Raw genomic sequence first — 19140 nt, 5'->3', positions numbered from 1 at the left:
AATGATGATGGCATTAGTTAAGCGCTTACTACTACCGTGGTAGCGGTTTGGACGGAGAGGAAAGGGCGGATCTTGGCGATGCGGTGAAGGCCGTGTGACCTTGGGAAAGTCACTTCACTTTTCTGTGCCTCAGTTACCTCATCTGTAAAATGGGGATTGAGACTGTGAGCCCCACGTGGGACAAGGTCTGTGTCCAGCTTGATTTGCTTGTATCCACCCCAGGGCTCCGTACAGTACCTGGCACACGGTAAGCGCTTAGCAAATAGCACAATTATTGTTAATAAATGACTGATGGGTAGGTTGCAACAAAGGGCCCTGAATAATCCACAAATCAAATAATAAACCTCCAATTAATTGAGAGTTGGCTGGAAGATCCCGACGAGTAAGCCAAGAAAACTGAAGCCTTGTGACAGATAGCCCAGAAAGCGAGATTAAACTAGCCCAACAGCGCTTGCATAAGTAGGTAAAAGGAATCAACAGTGCCTTTTCACCACATAATGAAAAATGTGGAGTGATTTGGCATCTAATAGCGTTCACCCACATGGCAGGGAGACGTAGCCGTGACGAATGGACGCAACTTGGTTCTGAGTGTTCAAATGAGGAATCTCCCTAGATTGGTAAAACCCATCCACAGATATCACTATCTGAATCGACAACGCTCTTTTTTTTTCCCCCAGTTGTTTCTTTCTCCGGGAACTCTCAAGGCCTCATTCAGCCTTCAGAGGTACAGAGAGAGACGGTCACAGGAATGCCTCACACACGTACCTCCCCCGAGTCAGACGGAGGGAAGACAGTCGGGCTTAATGCCGACAGGAGTTGGAGCCGGCTATCAACCCAAGTCAACTTACCCTCCTTGCCCTCTTCTCTGCATTCCTTCCAACAGCGCCTCCATCACCAAATCACCCCTCTTCTGGCAGCTGGAAAGGTAAAGAAATCACAGGTCATAAAACCACAATTCATCAGAAAGTCTAGGCTGTCAGAGGCCACGGCTAAAGAATGTGTGTGAAAACATCCAGACGATAGAAGAGGAATGTGGAAACGGAGACTTCTTCGGAAGAACGCGGAGGCCGGCAGGAGCTCTCGTTTCAAGGCATTTGGGGGCCAAATGTTGGAAGGTTACATCTGAGAAGAGGAGTCATTTAAAAATGATTTGAATTATAGCTCACCAATCATCTGATAGTTGACGGGAATCGAATCTTGGTTCAAAGTGCACACGCCATATGGCACGGAAACCGCCATACGTAGGGAACTCTATGCGTACGTGGCATTCCTTATATTTAATTCCCCAAAACATTCAACCCACTAGTCGGCTTTGCGTGGCATTTATTAAGTGCTTATTACACGTCAAATTCTGTGCTGAGTGCGACTCTCTGGGGAGCAGAAAAGTAACACTTTGGAAATACAAGGCCTTCTGTCACTGGTGAACTCTCCCAAGAGTTCAGTACGGTGCCCCGCACACCACAGACGCTCTATAAATATTGGTGATTGACTGATACGATCAGAACAAGTGAGAAACAGATACGATCAATGTAACTCCAGAGACCAGTTGCATAAGCAAAGTTCATTTTACACAAAGCAATTCACTGGATTTTTTTTAAATTATTTCTCTTCTCCCTCCGACTCTGCTTTTGCAAAGGATTAGGGGGATCTCCCTCCATTCAGAGCCGGGAAAGCCATCAAACCGATAACTCACTGAGCTCTATATTTCACTTTCGGGATTAAGTTGCTGTGATGAATGGATGCTACTTGGTTTTACCAATCTAGAGAGATTTCTCATTCGAACAGTCAGAACCAAGTTGCCTGACTAAATGGCTGAAAACTGCCAGGGTCCAGGTCACTTTGGTAAGATACCGATAAAGCTGGCAAGCGGAGGAAATGTCAACACCCAACCGAGGAGCGTTCGCCATTTATTTCAGCATTTTGTGGATTGAGAATTGTCCCAACTAGTTGTTGGTTGATTTCTAAGTGATGACTTCTCACTCTAGGCTAAACTTCTCACTCTAGGCTTCAAGGCTCTCCATCACCTTGCCCCCTCCTACCTCTACTCCCTTATCTCTTTCCACTGCCCACCCCCCACGCTCCGCTCCTCTGCCGCCCACCTCCTCACCATCCCCCGTTCTCGCCTCTCCCGCCGTCGACCCCTGGGCCACGTCCTCGGTCCCGGAACGCCCTCCCTGCTCACCTCCGCCAAACTAATTCTCTTCCCCTCTTCAATACCCTACTTAGAGCTCACCTCCTCCAAGAGGCCTTCCCAGACTGAGCTCCCCTTTTCCCTCTGCTCCCTCTACGCCCCCCCTTCACCTCTCCGCAGCTAAACCCTCTTTTTCCCCCTTTCCCTCTGGTCCTCCCCCTCTCCCTTCCCCTCCCCTCAGCACTGTACTCGTCCGCTCAACTGTATATATCTTCATTACCCTATTTATTTTGTTAATGAGATGTACATCACCTTCACTCTATTTATTTGCTATTGTTTTAATGAGATGTTCATCCCCCCGATTCTATTTATTGCCACTGTTCTTGTCTGTCCGTCTCCCCCGATTAGACTGTAAGCCTGTCGAAGGGCAGGGACTGTCTCTATCTGTTACCGATTTGTACCTTCCAAGCGCTTAGTACAGTGCTCTGCACATAGTAAGCGCTCAATAAATACTATTGAATGAATGAATGAAAATGTCATTTAATCCAGCACAGCAGATAATCCACACAATGGTTTCCTCTAGCCAAGAGGAGGTTACCCCTTGTCACTACTGGCCTGCTGGAATCATGAATGTGCTTCAAATTCTGGAACACCTCCGTCCTTCCTCATTCCCGCACTCCTGTGGAGCCACATTATTCCTCCAGGACACACAGCTAGCTAAATCAACAACTTGGTCAAATTTGGTCAAACCAAATTACGACTAATCAGAAGTGGTTTGCCTTAAAGGTCTGTCTGTTGGTTGGTTGAACTGGATTAGTTGATTTCTTGCCTTTTCTCAATATCTCTCTTTCTCACTCTTATCTGCCAATTAAATAAACAATGAAAGGAGCATCCCAGTCAGGAATAAGTTGTTCACTGGTCATTAATGACCGTTGTTGGACAGGGATTGTCTCTATCTGTTGCCGAACTGTATATTCCAAGCGCTGAGTACAGTGCTCTGCACATAGTAAGCGCTCAATAAATATGACTGAATGAATGTTTACTTCCTCCTGCCCCTTCCACTTCTGGTGGTGGGGATTAGATCCGAGGTAGAAGGTTGGCAGACATGCAGGCAGACACACAAGAAGCAGCTTGGCCTAGTGGCTGGAGCACAGGCCTGGGAGTCAGAAAGACCTGGATTCTAATTCAGGCTCTGCCACGTACCTGCTGAGTGACCTTGGGTAAGTCACTTCACTTCCTCTGTGCCTGTTACCTCATCTGTAAAATGAGGAATAAGACCGTGAGCCGCACGTGGGACAGGGACTGTGTCCAAACTGATAAACTTGGACGGAGAAGCAGCGTGGCTCAGTGGAAAGAGCCGGAGCTTGGGAGTCAGAGGTCATGGGTTTGAATCCCAGCTCTGCCACTTGGCAGCTGTGTGACTGTGGGCAAGTCATTTAACTTCTCTGGGCCTCAGTGACCTCATCTGTAAAATGGGGATTAACTGTGAGCCTCACGTGGGACAACCCGATTACCCTGTACCTACCCCAGTGCTTAGAAGAGTGCTCTGCGCATAGTAAGTGCTTAACAAATACCAACATTATAAGCTTGAACCTACCCCAGGGCCTGGCATATAGTAAGCACTTAACAAATACCATAAAAATAATTTCTGTGGAGAAGAATTTTTTGTTTCTCCTCAACAGTTCACATTCCCTGTCAATAATCAGTCATATTTATTGAGTGCTTACTGCGTGTAGAGCACTGTACAATATGAAAGACACATTCCCCGTCCACAGTGAGCTTTCGGTCTAGAGGGAGAGACATGCATTAATATAAATAAATTATGGGTATGTATAGAAGTGCTGTGTGGGTGGGAGGGGGTGAATAAAGAGAGCAAGTCAGGGCAATGCAGAAGGGAGTGGAAGAAAAGGAAATGAGGACTCAGTCAAGGAAGAGATGTGCCTTCAGTAAGGCTTTGAAGGAGGGTGAGAGTAATTGTCTGTCAGATATGGAGAGGGAGGGTGTTCCAGGCCAGAGGCAAGACATGGGCGAGAGGTTGACATTGAGATAGACGAGATGGAGGTACAGTGAGTACGTTGGCATTAGGGGAGCAGAGTGTATAGACTGGGTTACAGTAGGAAAGCAATGAGGTAAGGTAGGAGGGGACAAGGTGATTGCTTTAAAGCCAGTGGTACGGAGTTTCTGTTTGATGCGGAGTTGGATGGACAACCAGTTGAGTTTCTTGAGAGGGGAAACTTGGACCGAACATTTTTGTAGAGAAATGATCCGAGCAACAGAGTGAAATATGGACTGAAGTAGGGAAAGACAGGAGACAGGGAGGTCAGCAAGGAGACTGATAGAGTAATCAAGGTGGGATAGGACAAGTGCTTGGATTAACATAGAGTAGTATGGATGGAGAGGAAAGGATGAATTTTAGCAAGGGTTTGAAGGTTGAACTGACAGGATTTGGTGAAAGGATTTAATCGAATATGTGGGTTGAATGAGAGAGAGGAGTCAAGGATAACACCAAGGTTACGGGCTTGTGAGACAGGAAGGATGGTGGTGCTGTCTACGATGATGGGAAAGTCAGGGGAAGGACAGGTTTGGGGGGGAAAGATGAGGAGCTCTGTTTTGGAAATGTTAAGTTTGAGGTGACTGCAGGACGCCAAGAAGAGATGTCTTGAAGGCAGGAGGAAATGCAAAACTGCTGTGAGGGATAGAAATCAGCATGGCTTAGTGGAAAGAGCATGGGCTTGGGAGTCAGAGGACGTGGGTTCTAATCCCAACTCCGCCACTTGGTCTGCTGTGTGACCATGGGCAAGTCACTTTACTTCTCTGGGCCTCAGTTCCTTCATCTGTAAAATGGGCATTAAGACTGTGAGCCAATCTGATTACCTTGTATCTACCCCAGTGCTCAGAACAGTGCTTGGCAAATAGTAAGCACTTAACAAATACCATCATTATTATTATTATTGTCAGGGCTGGAGATGTAGATTTGGGAATCATTCGCATAAAGGTGGTTGCCCTACGGAGAGCTCACCTCCTCCAAGAGGCCTTCCCAGACTGAGCTTCCCCTTTTCTCTCTGCTCCCTCTCTGGCCCCCTTCACCTCCCCTCAGCTAAGCCCCCTTTCCCCCTGCTCCTCCCCCTCTCCCTTCCCCTCCCCTCAGCACTGTGCTCATCTGCTCATTTATATATATTTTTATTACCCTATTTATTTTGTTAATGAGATGTACATCCCCTTGATTCTATTTATCGCTATTTTGTCTGTCTCCCCCGATTAGACTGTGAGCCCGTCACTGGGCAGGGATGGTCTCTATCTGTCACCAAAATGTACATTCCAAGCGCTTAGTACAGTGCTCTGCATGTAGTAAGCACTCAATAAATACTACTGAATGAATGAATGAAGCCATGGAAGTGAATGAGTTTTCCAAGGGAATGGGCGTAAGTGGAGAATAGAAGAGGCCCCAGAACTGAACCTTGAGGGGCTCCCACAGTTAGGGGGTGGGAGGCCGAGGAGAGGACCGCAAAAGAGACAGGGAATGAGCGGTCAGAGGGATAGGAGGAGAACCAGGAGAGGACAGTGTCAGTGAAGCCGAGGTTGGATGATGTTTCCACGAGAAAGGGTGCGACAGTGTCGAAGGCAGCTGAGCGGCTGAGGATTAAGATGAAGTAGAGGCCATTGGATGTGGTGATTGGAGATCATCTGTGACCTCTGAGAGGCGATTTCTGTGGAGTGAAGGGGCAGAAGCCAGACGGGAGGAGGTCAAGGAGAGAATTGGAGGAGAGGAACTTGGGACAGTGTATGTAGACAACTCGCTCAAAGAGTCTGGAGAGGAAAGGTTAGGAGAGAGATGGGGCAATAACTGGAGGGAGCCATGGGGTCAAGGGAGGGTTTCTTTTTGAGATAGGAGAAACATGGGATGTTTGAAAGCGGTGAGGAAAAAGCCATTGGAGAGCAAGCAGTTGAAGATAGAGGTTAAGGAGGGAAGAAGAGAGGGGACAAGTGTTTCGATAAGGAGCAAAGGGAAGGGTTCAAAACTCTAAGCAACAGTCTCTGGTGAAAAGGGAACTGAAAGGGGGAAATAATAATGTTGGTATTTGTTAAGCGCTTACTATGTGCAGAGCACCGTTCTAAGCGCTGGGGTAGATACAGGGTCATCAGGTTGTCCCACGTGAGGCTCACAGCTAATGTCCATTTTACAGATGAGGTCACAGGCACAGAGAAGTGAAGTGACTTGCCCACGGTCACACAGCTGACAAGTGGCACAGCCGGGATTCAAACCCATGATCACTGACTCCCAAGCCCGGGCTCTTTCCAATGAGCCACACTGCTTTTCCAAGCTGTGCAATTATTCCACTGATGTTAGGTTTTGCTTGCTTTTTAATACTAATACGATTATCAGCTTTCTTTATCTCAGGAGGTTGCAAAACACAATAACTGCGGTAATAATTGGGAGTTAGAGGACCTGGGTTCTAATCCTGGCTTTGCCACTTGTCTGCTGTGTGACCACTCACTTAATTTCCCTGGGCCTCAGTCACCTCATCTATAAGATGAACCCCAAGTGGGACATGGACCGTGTTCAACCTGATTATCTTGTATCTTCCCCGGTGCTTAGCATAGTGCCTGGAACATAGTAACCACTTATCAAACACTATTAAAATATAAATAAAAAATAGGGACATTTGTTAAACGCTTGCTACAGGCCAAGCACTGTACAAGCACTGGGGTAGATACAAGATTCAGTAAATAAAATATTTTGGGTCAGAGGGGCAGCAGTATCTAGGAAATAACACAGGGGAAAACGATGGGAAAGTGGAGGGATAATGTACAACAGTTGCTCCTGACTACAAGGGAGGCAGTGTAACATAGTGGATTGAGCACGGGTCTGGAGATCAGAAGGCCATGGGTTCTAATCCTGCCACTTGCCTGCTGTGTGACCCTGGGGAAATCACTTCACTTCTCTGGGCCTCAGTTACCTCATCTATAAAATGGGAATTGAGACTGTGAGCCCCACATGGGACAGGGACTGTGTCCAACCCGATTTCCTTGCATCTACCCCAGTGCTTAGTACAGCGCCTGGCACATAGTAAGTGCTTAACAAATTCCACAATTATTATTTTTATCAATAAATACAATTTGAAGGTGTTTATGGGTAAAAAACAGGGGAAAGAAGAGAGGCAACTAAAGGAGCTATTCCAGACGAAGCTAGATAAAAATTCCAGAAGTCACTCTAGAATTTGTACCCAGTTCCTGTGACACGGACTTTTTTTTATGGTATTTTTTAAGCACTTATTATGTTCCGGGCACTGTACTGAGCGCTGGGGTAAATTCAAGCTAATCAGGTTCGACACAGTCCCCGTCCTACATTAGGGTCACTGTTTTAACCCCCACTTTACAGAAGAGGTAACTGAGGCACAGAGAAGTTAAGTGACTTGCCCATGGTCACGCAGCAGACAAGTGGCAGCATCTGAATTAGAACGCAGATCCCAGGCCTGTGTTTTATCCACTAGGTCCTGCTGCTTCCCAGGGGGATAATGGATAATAATTTCATTCTTGCATATCCTATATTGAGGAAAAGTCACATGAGAGTATTCACCCCCCACCCAAGCCACATGCTTGGGCATGACTGCTTCTCCTCACACTGCCTTGCACTGGATTCATACAGCCCCACGTAGTCAGAAGAGCAGTCCCTAATTTCCCAACCGCATTCTAGCCAAAATTCAGAGAAAATACACTTCTTTATAGCAGAAGTGAGTGAAAAACTTGGTATTCAAAAATAATAATAATAATGTTATATATTAAACCCTTACTATGTCCAGGCACTGTACTAAGCGCTGGGGTGGATGTAAGCAAGTAGGGTTGGACACGGTCCCTGTCCCGCACAGGGGTCACTGTCTCAATCCCCATTTTACAGATGAGGCAGCTGAGGCATCGAGAAGTGAAGTAGCTTGCCCAAGGCCACACAGAAGACAGGTGTTGGATGAGGAAATAAAACCCGTGACCTTCTGACTTCCGGGCCCGTGCCCTATCCGTGCTCTATCCGTGCTCTATCGGGAAAGCAGCGTGGCTCAGTGGAAAGAGCCTGGGCTTCGGAGTCAGAGGTCATGGGTTCGACACCCGGCTCTGCCACTTGTCAGCTGTGTGACTGTGGGCAAGTCACTTCACTTCTCTGTGCCTCAGTTCCCTCATCTGTAAACTGGGGGTGAAGACTCTGAGCCTCACGTGGGACAACCTGATTCCCCTGTATCTCCCCCAGCGCTTAGAACAGTGCTCTGCACGTAGTAAGCGCTTAACAAATACCAACATTATTATTATTACTTAGCCTCTCCTACTCCCACCGCACCCCAGCTTGAACTCATTCAAGCGAACCTATTCACTGTGCCTCTCTGCCGCTGACTTCTCTTTGCTCACGTCTTTCCCCTTGCCTGGAACTCCTCTCTCCTCCCTCATATCTGACTGACCACCGCTCTGATAATGATAATAATAATGGTACTTGGTTAGCGCTTACTATTTGCCGCGCACTGTTCTAAGCCCTGGCGGCAGATACAAGATAATCAGGTTGGATAGAGTTCCGGCCCCACATGAGACTCACAGCATTATTCATTCCCTCATTCATTCGATAGTATTCATTGAGCGCTTACTATGTGCAGGGCACTGTACTGAGCGCTTGGAACATACAAATCGGTAACAGATAGATTCAGTCCCTGCCCACTGACTGGCTTACAGTGACTTGCCCCAAGTCACACAGCTGACGAGCGGCGGAGCGGGGATTAGAACCCATGACCTCTGACTCACAAGCCCGGCCTCTTTCCACTGAGCCACGCTGCTTTGATGGCTAGGGTGGCTATCGGTGGACCTCCCATACACCGCACGGCAAGACTCACCTGGCGTCCCAGGTATTTCACCGGGCATGGGGCACAATCAGCTTACTGTGGGCAGATCATTATGAAGTAGAGAACGCTCTACTACAAGGAGCTGCAGTCCAGATGAGGAGACAGAATTAAAATTTAAATTAGAAGCAGCATGGTGTAGTGGCTAGAGCGCGGGCCTGGGGGTCGGAAGCTCAAGGGATCTAATCCCAGCCCTGCCACTAATCTGCGGTGTGACCATGGGCAACACACTTCGCCTCTCCGGGCCTCGGTTACCTCATCTGTAAAATGGGGATTGAGACTGTGAGCCCCACATGGGACAAGGTCTGTGTCCAACCAATCCAATCCAGTACGGTGCCTGGCACATAGTAAGTGCTCAATAAATACCATAATTATTATTATCATTACTCCTACTAATAATAAGTGACAGATGGGGAAGGACAGGATGATGTCACAAGTACTATTTTACAGAAAAGGGCAGATTTTATGCAATTAAGACAGTTTTTCAAGGGAACCCCCTGAGCCCTTCAATTGCTAAATAATAATGTTGCTATTTGTTAAGCGCTTACTATGTGCAGAGCACAGTTCTAAGCGCTGGGGTAGATAGAGGGGAATCAGGTTGTCCCACGTGAGGCTCACAGTCTTAATCCCCATTTTACAGATGAGGTCACCGAGGCACAGAGAAGTAAAGTGACTTGCCCAGAGTCACACAGCTGACAAGTGGCAGAGCCGGAATTCAAACCCATGACCTCTGACTCCCAAGCCCGGGCTCTTTCCACTGAGCCACGCTGCTTCTCTAAATCCATTTCATCCCCGCCCGAGTCAGTGAGCAATGTACCGAAGCATCCGAGCCATAGTTGGCAAGATGATTCAGTACTTATTCATTCATATTAATGTCTGTCTCCCCTTCAAGATGGTAAGCTCAATATGGGCAGGGAATGCGGCTGCTTATTCTGTCGTATTGTACTCTCCAGAGCACTTAATACAGTGCTCTGCACATAAGTGCTCAATAAATACGATTGATTGATCGATGCTCCGTGCCGAGAATTAAAAACTGGATGTGACTGTGGGCAAGTCACTTAACTTCTCCATGCCTCAGTTACTTCATCTGTAAAATGAGGATTAAAACTGTGAGCCCACGTGGGACAACCTGATCACCTTGTATCCCCCGGCGCTTAGAACAGTGCTTTGTACCTAGTAAGTGCTTAACAAATACCACCATTTATATCAGAACCGGACAGGGGTCGGGCCAACTGGAAACCGAACCTCTGACCTCGGTAACTACGGCTATTGTTTTAATGAGATGTTGATCCCCTCGATTCTGTTTATTGCTATCGTTCTTGTCTGTCTCTCTCCCCCGATTAGACTGTAAGCCCGTCAAAGGGCAGGGACTGTCTCTGTTACCGATCTGTACATTCCAAGTGCTTAGTACAGTGCTCTGCACATAGTAAGCACTCAATAAATACTATTGAATGAATGAATAAATACTATTGAATGAATGAATGAATGACATTTTTGATACATCAGCCCGTCGTGGGCAGGGAACGTGTCTGCCAACTACGTGTCTGCCAACTCTCCATTAATGTACTCTCCCGAGTGCCTAGCATACAGTAAGCGCTCCATAAATACCATTGCTTAATTGATTATTTCCTCCACCAAACGCAGAACATTGTTTTCAAGTCCAGGCCAGAGTAGAGACACGGATCATTCCGCTTCCCTCCCCTCAGCTAGTTTTCCATTTCTTGCTTTCCCTGCTCTTTTTCCTCCGCTATTCATCCACTTTCTACCCATCCGTCCCCACCCTCCGCTGCTATTTTCTTTGCTGTGATGAGTAATAGGTGGTTATTAATGTAAAGTTGGACATTCTTTATTCACTGCCTTGGGCTGTTTGCAAGAAACATAAATCAAAATAAAAAAAAAAAAAATTAAGGAACACAATAAACAGTTTCATACAAAACTGCTATTCTGCTCCCAGCAGAGGCTCAGTGAATATTACTGATTGATAAATTGACACTCCAGGCAAACACCTATAATATTAAAATGGCTAAATGGTATTCAGGCACTACACCTAAGCCCCTATTCTTAGTGAATCCTGCGGTAGTTTTTGGATGGTGTTGTGAGGCTTAAATAATAATCTCCAGGCCCTCAAATCTAATTGTCTGTTGGAGTGGCTTCAATCTGGGATTTTCAATAAAACTGGGTCTTCCCCTTACCAGGTCCCAAAATCAGCCATTTACCCAATAAATTAAAGGCACATAACCCTGAACACCACAATTCAGTTCTTACAATCGTCAACAAGGAAGCGTTAAAAGTGTAAAGGTTTTAGCAACTCATACTTTGAAGAAAAATAAAATATTGAAGCACAGGGGAAATTACTGAAAATGAAATTTGGTGGTATGAAGTATATTAGCCCTGAAAACTGGCCCAGGCAGGCGCTACAGAACACTAGAAAGGCCAAAAAAGAAGACAGAGAAAGACTGAATTTGGGCAGGGATTGTCTCTATCTGTTGCCGAATTGTACATTCCAAGTGCTTAGTACAGTGCTCTGCACATAGTAAGCGCTCAATAAATACTATTGACTGAATGATTATGAGAAGCATCATGGCCTAGTGGATAGAGCACAGGCCTGGGAGTCAGAAGGACCTGGGTTCTAATCCCATCTCCATCCCCCTCTGCTGTGTAACCTTGGGCAAGTCACTTAGTTTCTCTGTGCCTCAGTTACCTAATCTGTACAATGCAGATTAAGACCATGAGCCCCATATGGGACATGAACTGTGCCCAACCTGATTAGTCTGTATCTACCCCAGAGCTTGAAACACTGCTTGACACATACTAAGTGCTTACCAAATATCATCGGTATTATTATTTTAAAAGTGTAACATTTAAGGCTGTGAATGCATTCAAAGTTTTACCACTATTTTATGAGAGGCATGAGAAGGGGTAGGAAAATTATTAGATATTGATCTCGTTTAGCCAACCAACCCATGTGTCTGGAGAGAAAAGGATTCAAAGATAAGTGAAAGTCAGAGTGTTCCAAAAATTACATTTTGTCCATTAATTTCCATGTCCTTTCCCATTCAATTTTGACAGACGTCGCCAATAAAAAACAAGTTCTGACATTTGCTTTTCACAGCTCCCTTTGTCCCCTAATGGAGGTGCTGTGAAGCAGCAAAAAGTGGCCAAAATGCAGGAGGGAGGTGGCGGTAAGCAAGGGTGGAAATACATTCAACTGTAAAATCAACCTGTGAATTGACTGCATGCTGTACCGGCTAATAGATTTTCCAAAGTGATCTTCCAGAATGCAGTCATTTCACAAAAGCACTTAACTTGCTGATGTATGTTTCTAATGCTTCCTGCTATTTTGCTATGAATTAGTTTGTTCTAAACGCTTGAACAAATTAATTTTCTAGGCCGAATACTAAACTACTGGTTAAGAGCAGAATCGGGCAGATAGGTACCCTTGTTCCTTTCCCCTTTATCTTTCTATATCAAATAGAAAGTATTGCTCTGATACCTCCCCAAATAAGACAGGTCTACCGATGCCTCTCAATCAATCGGTGGTATTAATTGCGCACTATGTGCAGAGCATTGTACTAAGAGCGACGCATGAGTGGATTTTCATTCCTAACCGCAAAAAAGAAAATCCAAATGCCAGTATGTTGGCAAGTTGTTCTTCACTGACCCTTCATTAATAGAGTTTATTAGAAATTGGTGATCTAACACCACATTTTTTATCTACCTTCTTAATTTTATTTAATTCTTTCAGTCATATTTATTGAGCACTTACTGTGTGCAGAGCACTGTACCAAGCGCTTGGAAAGTACAATATAGCAATAAAGAGAGACGATCCCTGTCCACAAGGGGTTTTCGGTCTAGAAGAGGGGAGACAGACATCAAAACAAGTAAACAGGCATCAAATATATATACGTATATACATGAACGCTCCCTCTCCCCTCCCCATCTCCCTGCCCTTTGCTCTATACACAGAACTTGTGTATATATGTACATATCTATAATTCTATTTATTTATATTAATGCCTGTTTACTTGTTTTGATGTGTATAGATCTATGATTCTATTTATATTGATGCCTGCTTACTTTTTTGATGTGCATATATCTATAATTCTATTTATATTGATGCCTGTTTACTTGTTTCGATGTCTGTCTCCCCCTTTCTAGACTGTAAGCCCTGCCGTGGGCAGGGATCGTCTCTATTGCTGAACTGTACTTTCCAACAGCTCAGTACAGTGCTCTGCACACAGTAAGCGCTCAATAAATACGATCGAATGAATGAATGAAAGTGCCGCAGGGCGGGAAGACGGAGGAAGAGCAAAGGGAGCGAACTGAGGTGACGCGGAAGCGGGGGGAGCTGAGGAAAAGGGGGCTTAGTCTGGGAAGGCCTCTTGGAGGAGGTGAGCCTCCAGTAGGCCTTTGAACGGGGCAAGAGGGATTTTTCGGTGAATATGAGGAGGGAGGGTATTCCAGGTCAGTGGTAGGACGTGGGCCAGGGGTCGACGGCGGGACAGGCGAGATCGAGGCGTGGCGAGGAGGTGAGCGGCGGCACAGGAGCGGAGTGCACGGGCTGGGATGGAGAAGGAAAGAAGGGAGGTGAGGTAGGAGGGGGCCAGGGGATGGACAGCTTTAAAGCCAATAGGGAGGAGCTTTTGTTTAGTTCTACAGAGCAGTTGGTTTACTCAGGAAATGCAGCGTGGCTCAGTGGAAAGAGCCCGGGCTTGGGAGTCAGAGGTCATGGGTTCGAATCCCGGCTCCGCCACTTGTCAGCTGTGTGACTGTGGGCAAGTCACTTCACTTCTCTGGGCCTCAGTGACCTCATCTGTAAAATGGGGATTAACTGTGAGCCTCACGTGGGACGACCCGATTACCCTGTTTCTACCCCAGCGCTTAGAACGGTGCTCTGAACATAGTAAGCGCTTAACAAACAGCAACATTATTATTAATTACTGACTTCAATGTTTAACACATATACCATTAGGGGGACAGAACAAAAGCCATACTGAGAAGCAATGTGACCTAGTAGAACAAGCACAGGCCTGGGAGTCAGAGGGCTAAATCCACCCCAACATCTCTGCTCCCTCTACCCCCCCTTCACCTCTCCGCAGCTAAACCCTCTTCTCCCCCCTTTCCCTCTGCTCCTCCCTCTTTCCCGTCCCACCCCCTCAGCACTGTACTCCTCCGCTCGACCGTATATATCTTCATCACCCTATTTATTTTGTTTAATGAGATGTACATCACCCCGATTCTATTTGCCATTGTTTTCATGAGATGCTCTTCCCCTCGACTCTATTTATTGCCATTGTTCTTGTCTGTCCGTCTCCCCTGATTAGACCGTGAGCCCGTCGAAGGGCAGGGACTGTCTCTATCTGTTGCCGATTTGTCCATTCCAAGCGCTTAGTACAGTGCTCTGCACCTAGTAAAAGCTCAATAAATACTATTGAATGAATGAATGAATAGAATCCACCCCTTCCTCTCCATCCACACTGCTATCACGATGCAAGCACGTATCTTTTCCCGCCTTGATTATCGTATCAGCCTCATAGCCGACCTCCCTTCCTCCTGCCTCTCCCTATTACAGTCCATATTCCACTCCGCTGCCTGGATCATTTTCCTTCGAAAGCACGCAGGGCACGTCACCCCGCACTCAGGAGACTCCAGTCGCTGCCCATCCACCTCCGCGTCAAAACAAAAAAAATCTTCGCCACTGGCTTTAAAGCTCTCCATCACCTTGCCCCCTCCTACATCACCTCGCTACTCTCCTACTTCAACCCGGCCCGCACACTTCGCTCTTCTAGTGCTCACCTTCTCACTGAGCCTCCATCTCACCTGTCTCGCCGCTGACCCCTGGCCCATGTCCCGCCTCTGGCCTGGAACTCCCTCCCTCCTCATGTCCTCACTGCGTGGCTCGGTGGAAAGAGGTCATGGGTTCGACTCCCGGCTCTGCCACTTGTCAGCTGTGTGACTGTGGGCGAGTCGCTTAACTTCTCTGTGCCTCAGTCACCTCATCTGTAAAATGGGGATTAACTGTGAGCCTCACATGGGACGACCTAATGAACCTGTATCTCCCCCAGCGCTTAGAACGGTGCTCTGCACATAGTAAGTGCTTAAAAACTACCAACATTATATCCAACAATGACTCTCCCCACCTTCAAAGCCTTCAAATCTCCTCCAAGAAGCCTTCCTAGACTAAGCGCCACCTTTCCTCATCTCCCACTCTCTCTTGTGTCGCTTCGACTTGTTCCCTTCATTCATCCTCCCTCCCATCCCCCCAGCACATATCCACATATCTGCAATTTATTTACTTACGTATCCTAATGTCTGTCTTCCCCTCTAGACCGTGAACTTGTTGTGGACAAAAATGCTCCGTTGTATTGTACTCCCCCAAAGGCTCAGTCCGGTGCTTTGCACACAGTAAGCGCTCAATAAATACGATTGAAGGAATGAACCTAGATTCTAATCCTGGCTCTGCCACTTGCCAGTTTTGTGACCTTGTGTGTCAACTTCTCGAGGCCTCAGTTTCCTCATCCGTACTCAATACAGATGAATATCAGTATTCAATACTGAGCAAATCACTTCCCCGCTCTTTCATTCACTGTTATATTTATTGAGCGCTGACTGTGTGCAGGACACTGTACTAAGCGCTTGGAAGGTACAGTTCGGCAACAGATAGAGATAATCCCTGCCCAACAACGGGCTCACAGTATCTCATCTGTAAAACGGGGATTGAGACCGTGAGCCCCACATGGGACAAGGACTGCGTCCAATCTCATTTGCTTGTATCCATCTCAGCGCTCAGTACAGTGCCTGGCACCTAATAAGTGCTTAACAAATATCATCATTATTATTATCACTTGGCACATTGTAAGGGCCTTACAAATGCCATTATTATCCTCCTCAAAAATTATTAACAGGGGAAGGGGCTGCCTGGGCCAACCTCCTAGACTGCGAGCCCGTTGTTGGGAAGGCATTGCCTCTATCTGTTGCCAAATTGGACCTTCCAAGCGCTTATTACAGAGCTCTGCACACGGTAAGCGCTCAATAAATACGATAAATTGAGGCCCATCGGAGGGCCTCGTGGCACAGTGGATGGAGCTCAGGCCTGGGAGTCCCAGAGGAGTTGAAAAGTACCATGGCCTAGTGGATAGAGCACGGATTTGGGAGTCAGAAGGTCATGGGATGTAATTCCGACTCCGCCACCTGTCTGCTCTGCGGCCTTGGGCAAGTCATTTCACACCTCTACGCCTCAGTTCCCTCATCTGTCCAATGGGGATGGAGACTGTGAGGCCCATGTGGGACGGGGTTGTGTCCAACCTGATAAACCTGCATTAATAATAAGCTGTGTGACTTTGGGCAAGTCAGGTCACTTCTCTGAGCCTCTGGGGTCGCTGGGGTAGACACAAGGGAATCAGGCTGTTCCACGTGGGGCTCACAGTCTTAATCCCCATTTTACAGATGAGGTAACTGAGGCCCAGAGAAGTTAAGTGACTTGCCCACAGTCACACAGCTGACAAGTGGCAGAGCAGGGATTCGAACCCATGATCTCTGACTCCCAAGCCCGTGCTCTTTCCACTGAGCCACGCTGCGCTTAACAAATACTATCATTATTACTATTATTTTCTGATTTTCTGGGCCTCAGTTCCTTCATCTGTCCAATGGGGATGGAGACTGTGAGCCTCACGTGAGGCAACCTGATCACCTTGTATCCCCCCCCAAGCGCTTAGAATACTGCTTTGCACATAGTAAGTGCTTAACAAATACCAATATTATTATTATTTTCAGGGCCTCAGTTCCCTCATCTGTCCAGTGGGGATGGAGACTGTGAGACCCACGTGGGACAGGGACCGGGACCAACCTAATAAACTTGTAATAATAACAATAATAATAATAATAAAGCAGTGTGACTCAGTGGGAAGAGCATGGGCTTTGGAGTCAGAGGTCACGGGTTCGAATCCCAGCTCTGCCACTTGTTAGCTGTGTGACTGTGGGCAAGTCACTTCACTTCTCTGTGCCTCAGTTACCTCATCTGGAAAATGGGATGAAGACTGTGAGCCCCACGTGGGACAACCTGATTCCCCTGTGTCTACTACCCCAGCGCTTAGAACAGTGCTCTGCACATAGTAAGCGCTTAATTTTTTTTTTCTTTAGGGAAGCAGCCTGGCTCAGTGGAAAGAGCCTGGGCTTCGGAGTCAGAGGTCATGGGTTCGACTCCCGGCTCTGTCACTTGTCAGCTGTGTGACTGTGGGAAAGTCACTTCACTTCTCTGCGCCTCAGTTACCTCATCTGTAAAATGGGGATTAAACCTGTGAGCCTCACGTGGGACAACCTGATCACCCTGTATCTACCCCAGCGCTTGAAAAGTGCTCTGCACGTAGTAAGCACTTAACAAATACCAACATTATTAATAATAATGGTGTTTATTAAGTGCTTACTACGTGTGCTGTATCTACCCCAGCCCTTAGGACAGTCTGGCATAGAATAAGCGTTTAACAAATACCATAATTATTATTATTATAGAAGCAGCGAGGCTCAGTGGAATGAGCCCGGGCTTGAGAGTCAGAGGTCATGGGTTCTAATCCCTGCTCTGCCACCTGTCTGCTGTGTGACCTTGGGCAAGTCACTTCACTTCTCTGTGCCTCAGTTCCCTCATATGTCAAATGTGCATTAAGACTGTGAGCCCCACATGGGACAACCTGATCATCTTGTATCCACCCCCCCCCCCGGCCCAGTGCTTAGAATAGTGCTTTGCACATAGTAATCTCTTAACAAATACCATCATTATTATTATTTTCTGGGCCTCAGTTCCCTCATCTGTCAAATAAGGGATGAAGACTATGAACCCCACAAGGGACAACCTGATCACCTTGTATCTCCCCCAGCGTTTAGAATAGTGCTTTGCACATAGTAAGCAGTTAAATACCATTTTTATTATTATTATTATTATTTTCTGGGCCTCAGTTCCCTCATGTGGTTCAAAAAGGGATGAAGACTATGAACCCCACAAGGGACAACCTGATCACCTTGTATCCCCCCCAGCGTTTAGAATAGTGCTTTGCACATATTAAGTGCTTAACAAATACTATCATTGTTATTATTATTTTCTGATTTTCTGGGCCTCAGTTCCCTCACCTGTTCAATGGGGATGGAGACTGTGAGCCCCACGTGAGGAAACCTGATCACCTTGTATCCCCCCCAGCATTTAGAATAGTGCTTTGCACATAGTAAGTGCTTAACAAATACCATTATTTTTTTTTTCAGGGCCTCAGTTCCCTCATCTGTCAAATAGGGATGAAGACTATGAACCCCACAAGGGACCTCATCACCCTGTATCCCCACCAGCGTTTAGAATAGTGCTTTGCACCTAGTAAGCAGTTAACAAATACCATTTTTATTACTATTATTATTATTTTCTGGGCCTCAGTTCCCTCATGTGTCAAACAGGGATGAAGACTGTGAGCCCCACAAGGGATAACCTGATCACCTTGTATCCCCCAGAGCTTAGAACAATGCTTTGCACATAGTAAGCGCTTAACAAATGCTATCATTATTATTATTATTATTTTCTGATTTTCTGGGCCTCAGTTCCCTCATCTGTCCAATGGGGATGGAGACTGTGAGCCCCACGTGGGACAGGGACTGGGTCCAGCCTAATAAACTTGAAATAATAATAATAATGATAACAATGATGGTATTTGTTAAGTGCTTATTATGTGTGCTGCATCTACCCCAGCCCTTAGGACAGTGGCTGGCAAAGCTTTTAACAAATACCACTATTATTATTATTATTATTAGGCCAACTGCCCCCCCCCAGGACTGACTTCCGGCGTCCTCGCGCCCCTGTCGGCCGTTAGCGCCCCGCCGCGCGCATGCGCGCCTCCCCGGCGCGATCCACTTCTCCTCCCCCCCCTTCCCCCTTCCCCTCCCTCCCACCCGCTCCTCACCCCCGCCGCCATTCTCCCCTTCACTTTCCGACCCGGAGCGCGGAGCCGCCCTCACCTTCCCGGCCCCAGAGAGGAGCGAACTCCTCCCTCTCCGTTATCTTCACCCTGCTCCCCCTGGGGGCAGAATGGACCGGTCCGGCTGCCGGCACTCGCTGGTCAGGGCGGGCCTAGAGAGGACCCGGATGTGGGGGGGGAGGGTCACGTG

General features: G+C 47.0%; 1 protein-coding gene across 5 annotated transcripts in view; it reads right to left on the bottom strand.

Moving 5' to 3' along the window:
• CEP63 (centrosomal protein 63) overlaps positions 1–19133 on the bottom strand; it is a 93269-nt gene extending 74136 nt beyond the window's left edge. For 2 of the 5 annotated variants that reach the window (XM_029066647.2, XM_029066655.2), the window contains exons 1-2: positions 18991–19130; positions 849–917 (exon numbers count right to left, since the gene is read on the bottom strand). In XM_029066647.2, the coding sequence (XP_028922480.1) occupies positions 849–892 (44 nt within the window). In that variant the 5' untranslated portion in view covers positions 893–917; positions 18991–19130. Of the gene's footprint in view, positions 1–848; positions 918–8997; positions 9087–18990 lie in introns of those variants that run through there. The other 3 variants (XM_029066630.2, XM_029066614.2, XM_039913369.1) reach the window with 3 other exon arrangements.
• Between the last annotated feature and the right edge of the window lie 7 nt (positions 19134–19140).

This window comes from Ornithorhynchus anatinus, chromosome 1, assembly GCF_004115215.2.
Source record: "Ornithorhynchus anatinus isolate Pmale09 chromosome 1, mOrnAna1.pri.v4, whole genome shotgun sequence".
NCBI classification, from domain to species: domain Eukaryota; kingdom Metazoa; phylum Chordata; class Mammalia; order Monotremata; family Ornithorhynchidae; genus Ornithorhynchus; species Ornithorhynchus anatinus.
Note: the sequence above shows the minus strand (reverse complement) of the source record. Positions and strands in the feature narration are given on the sequence as shown.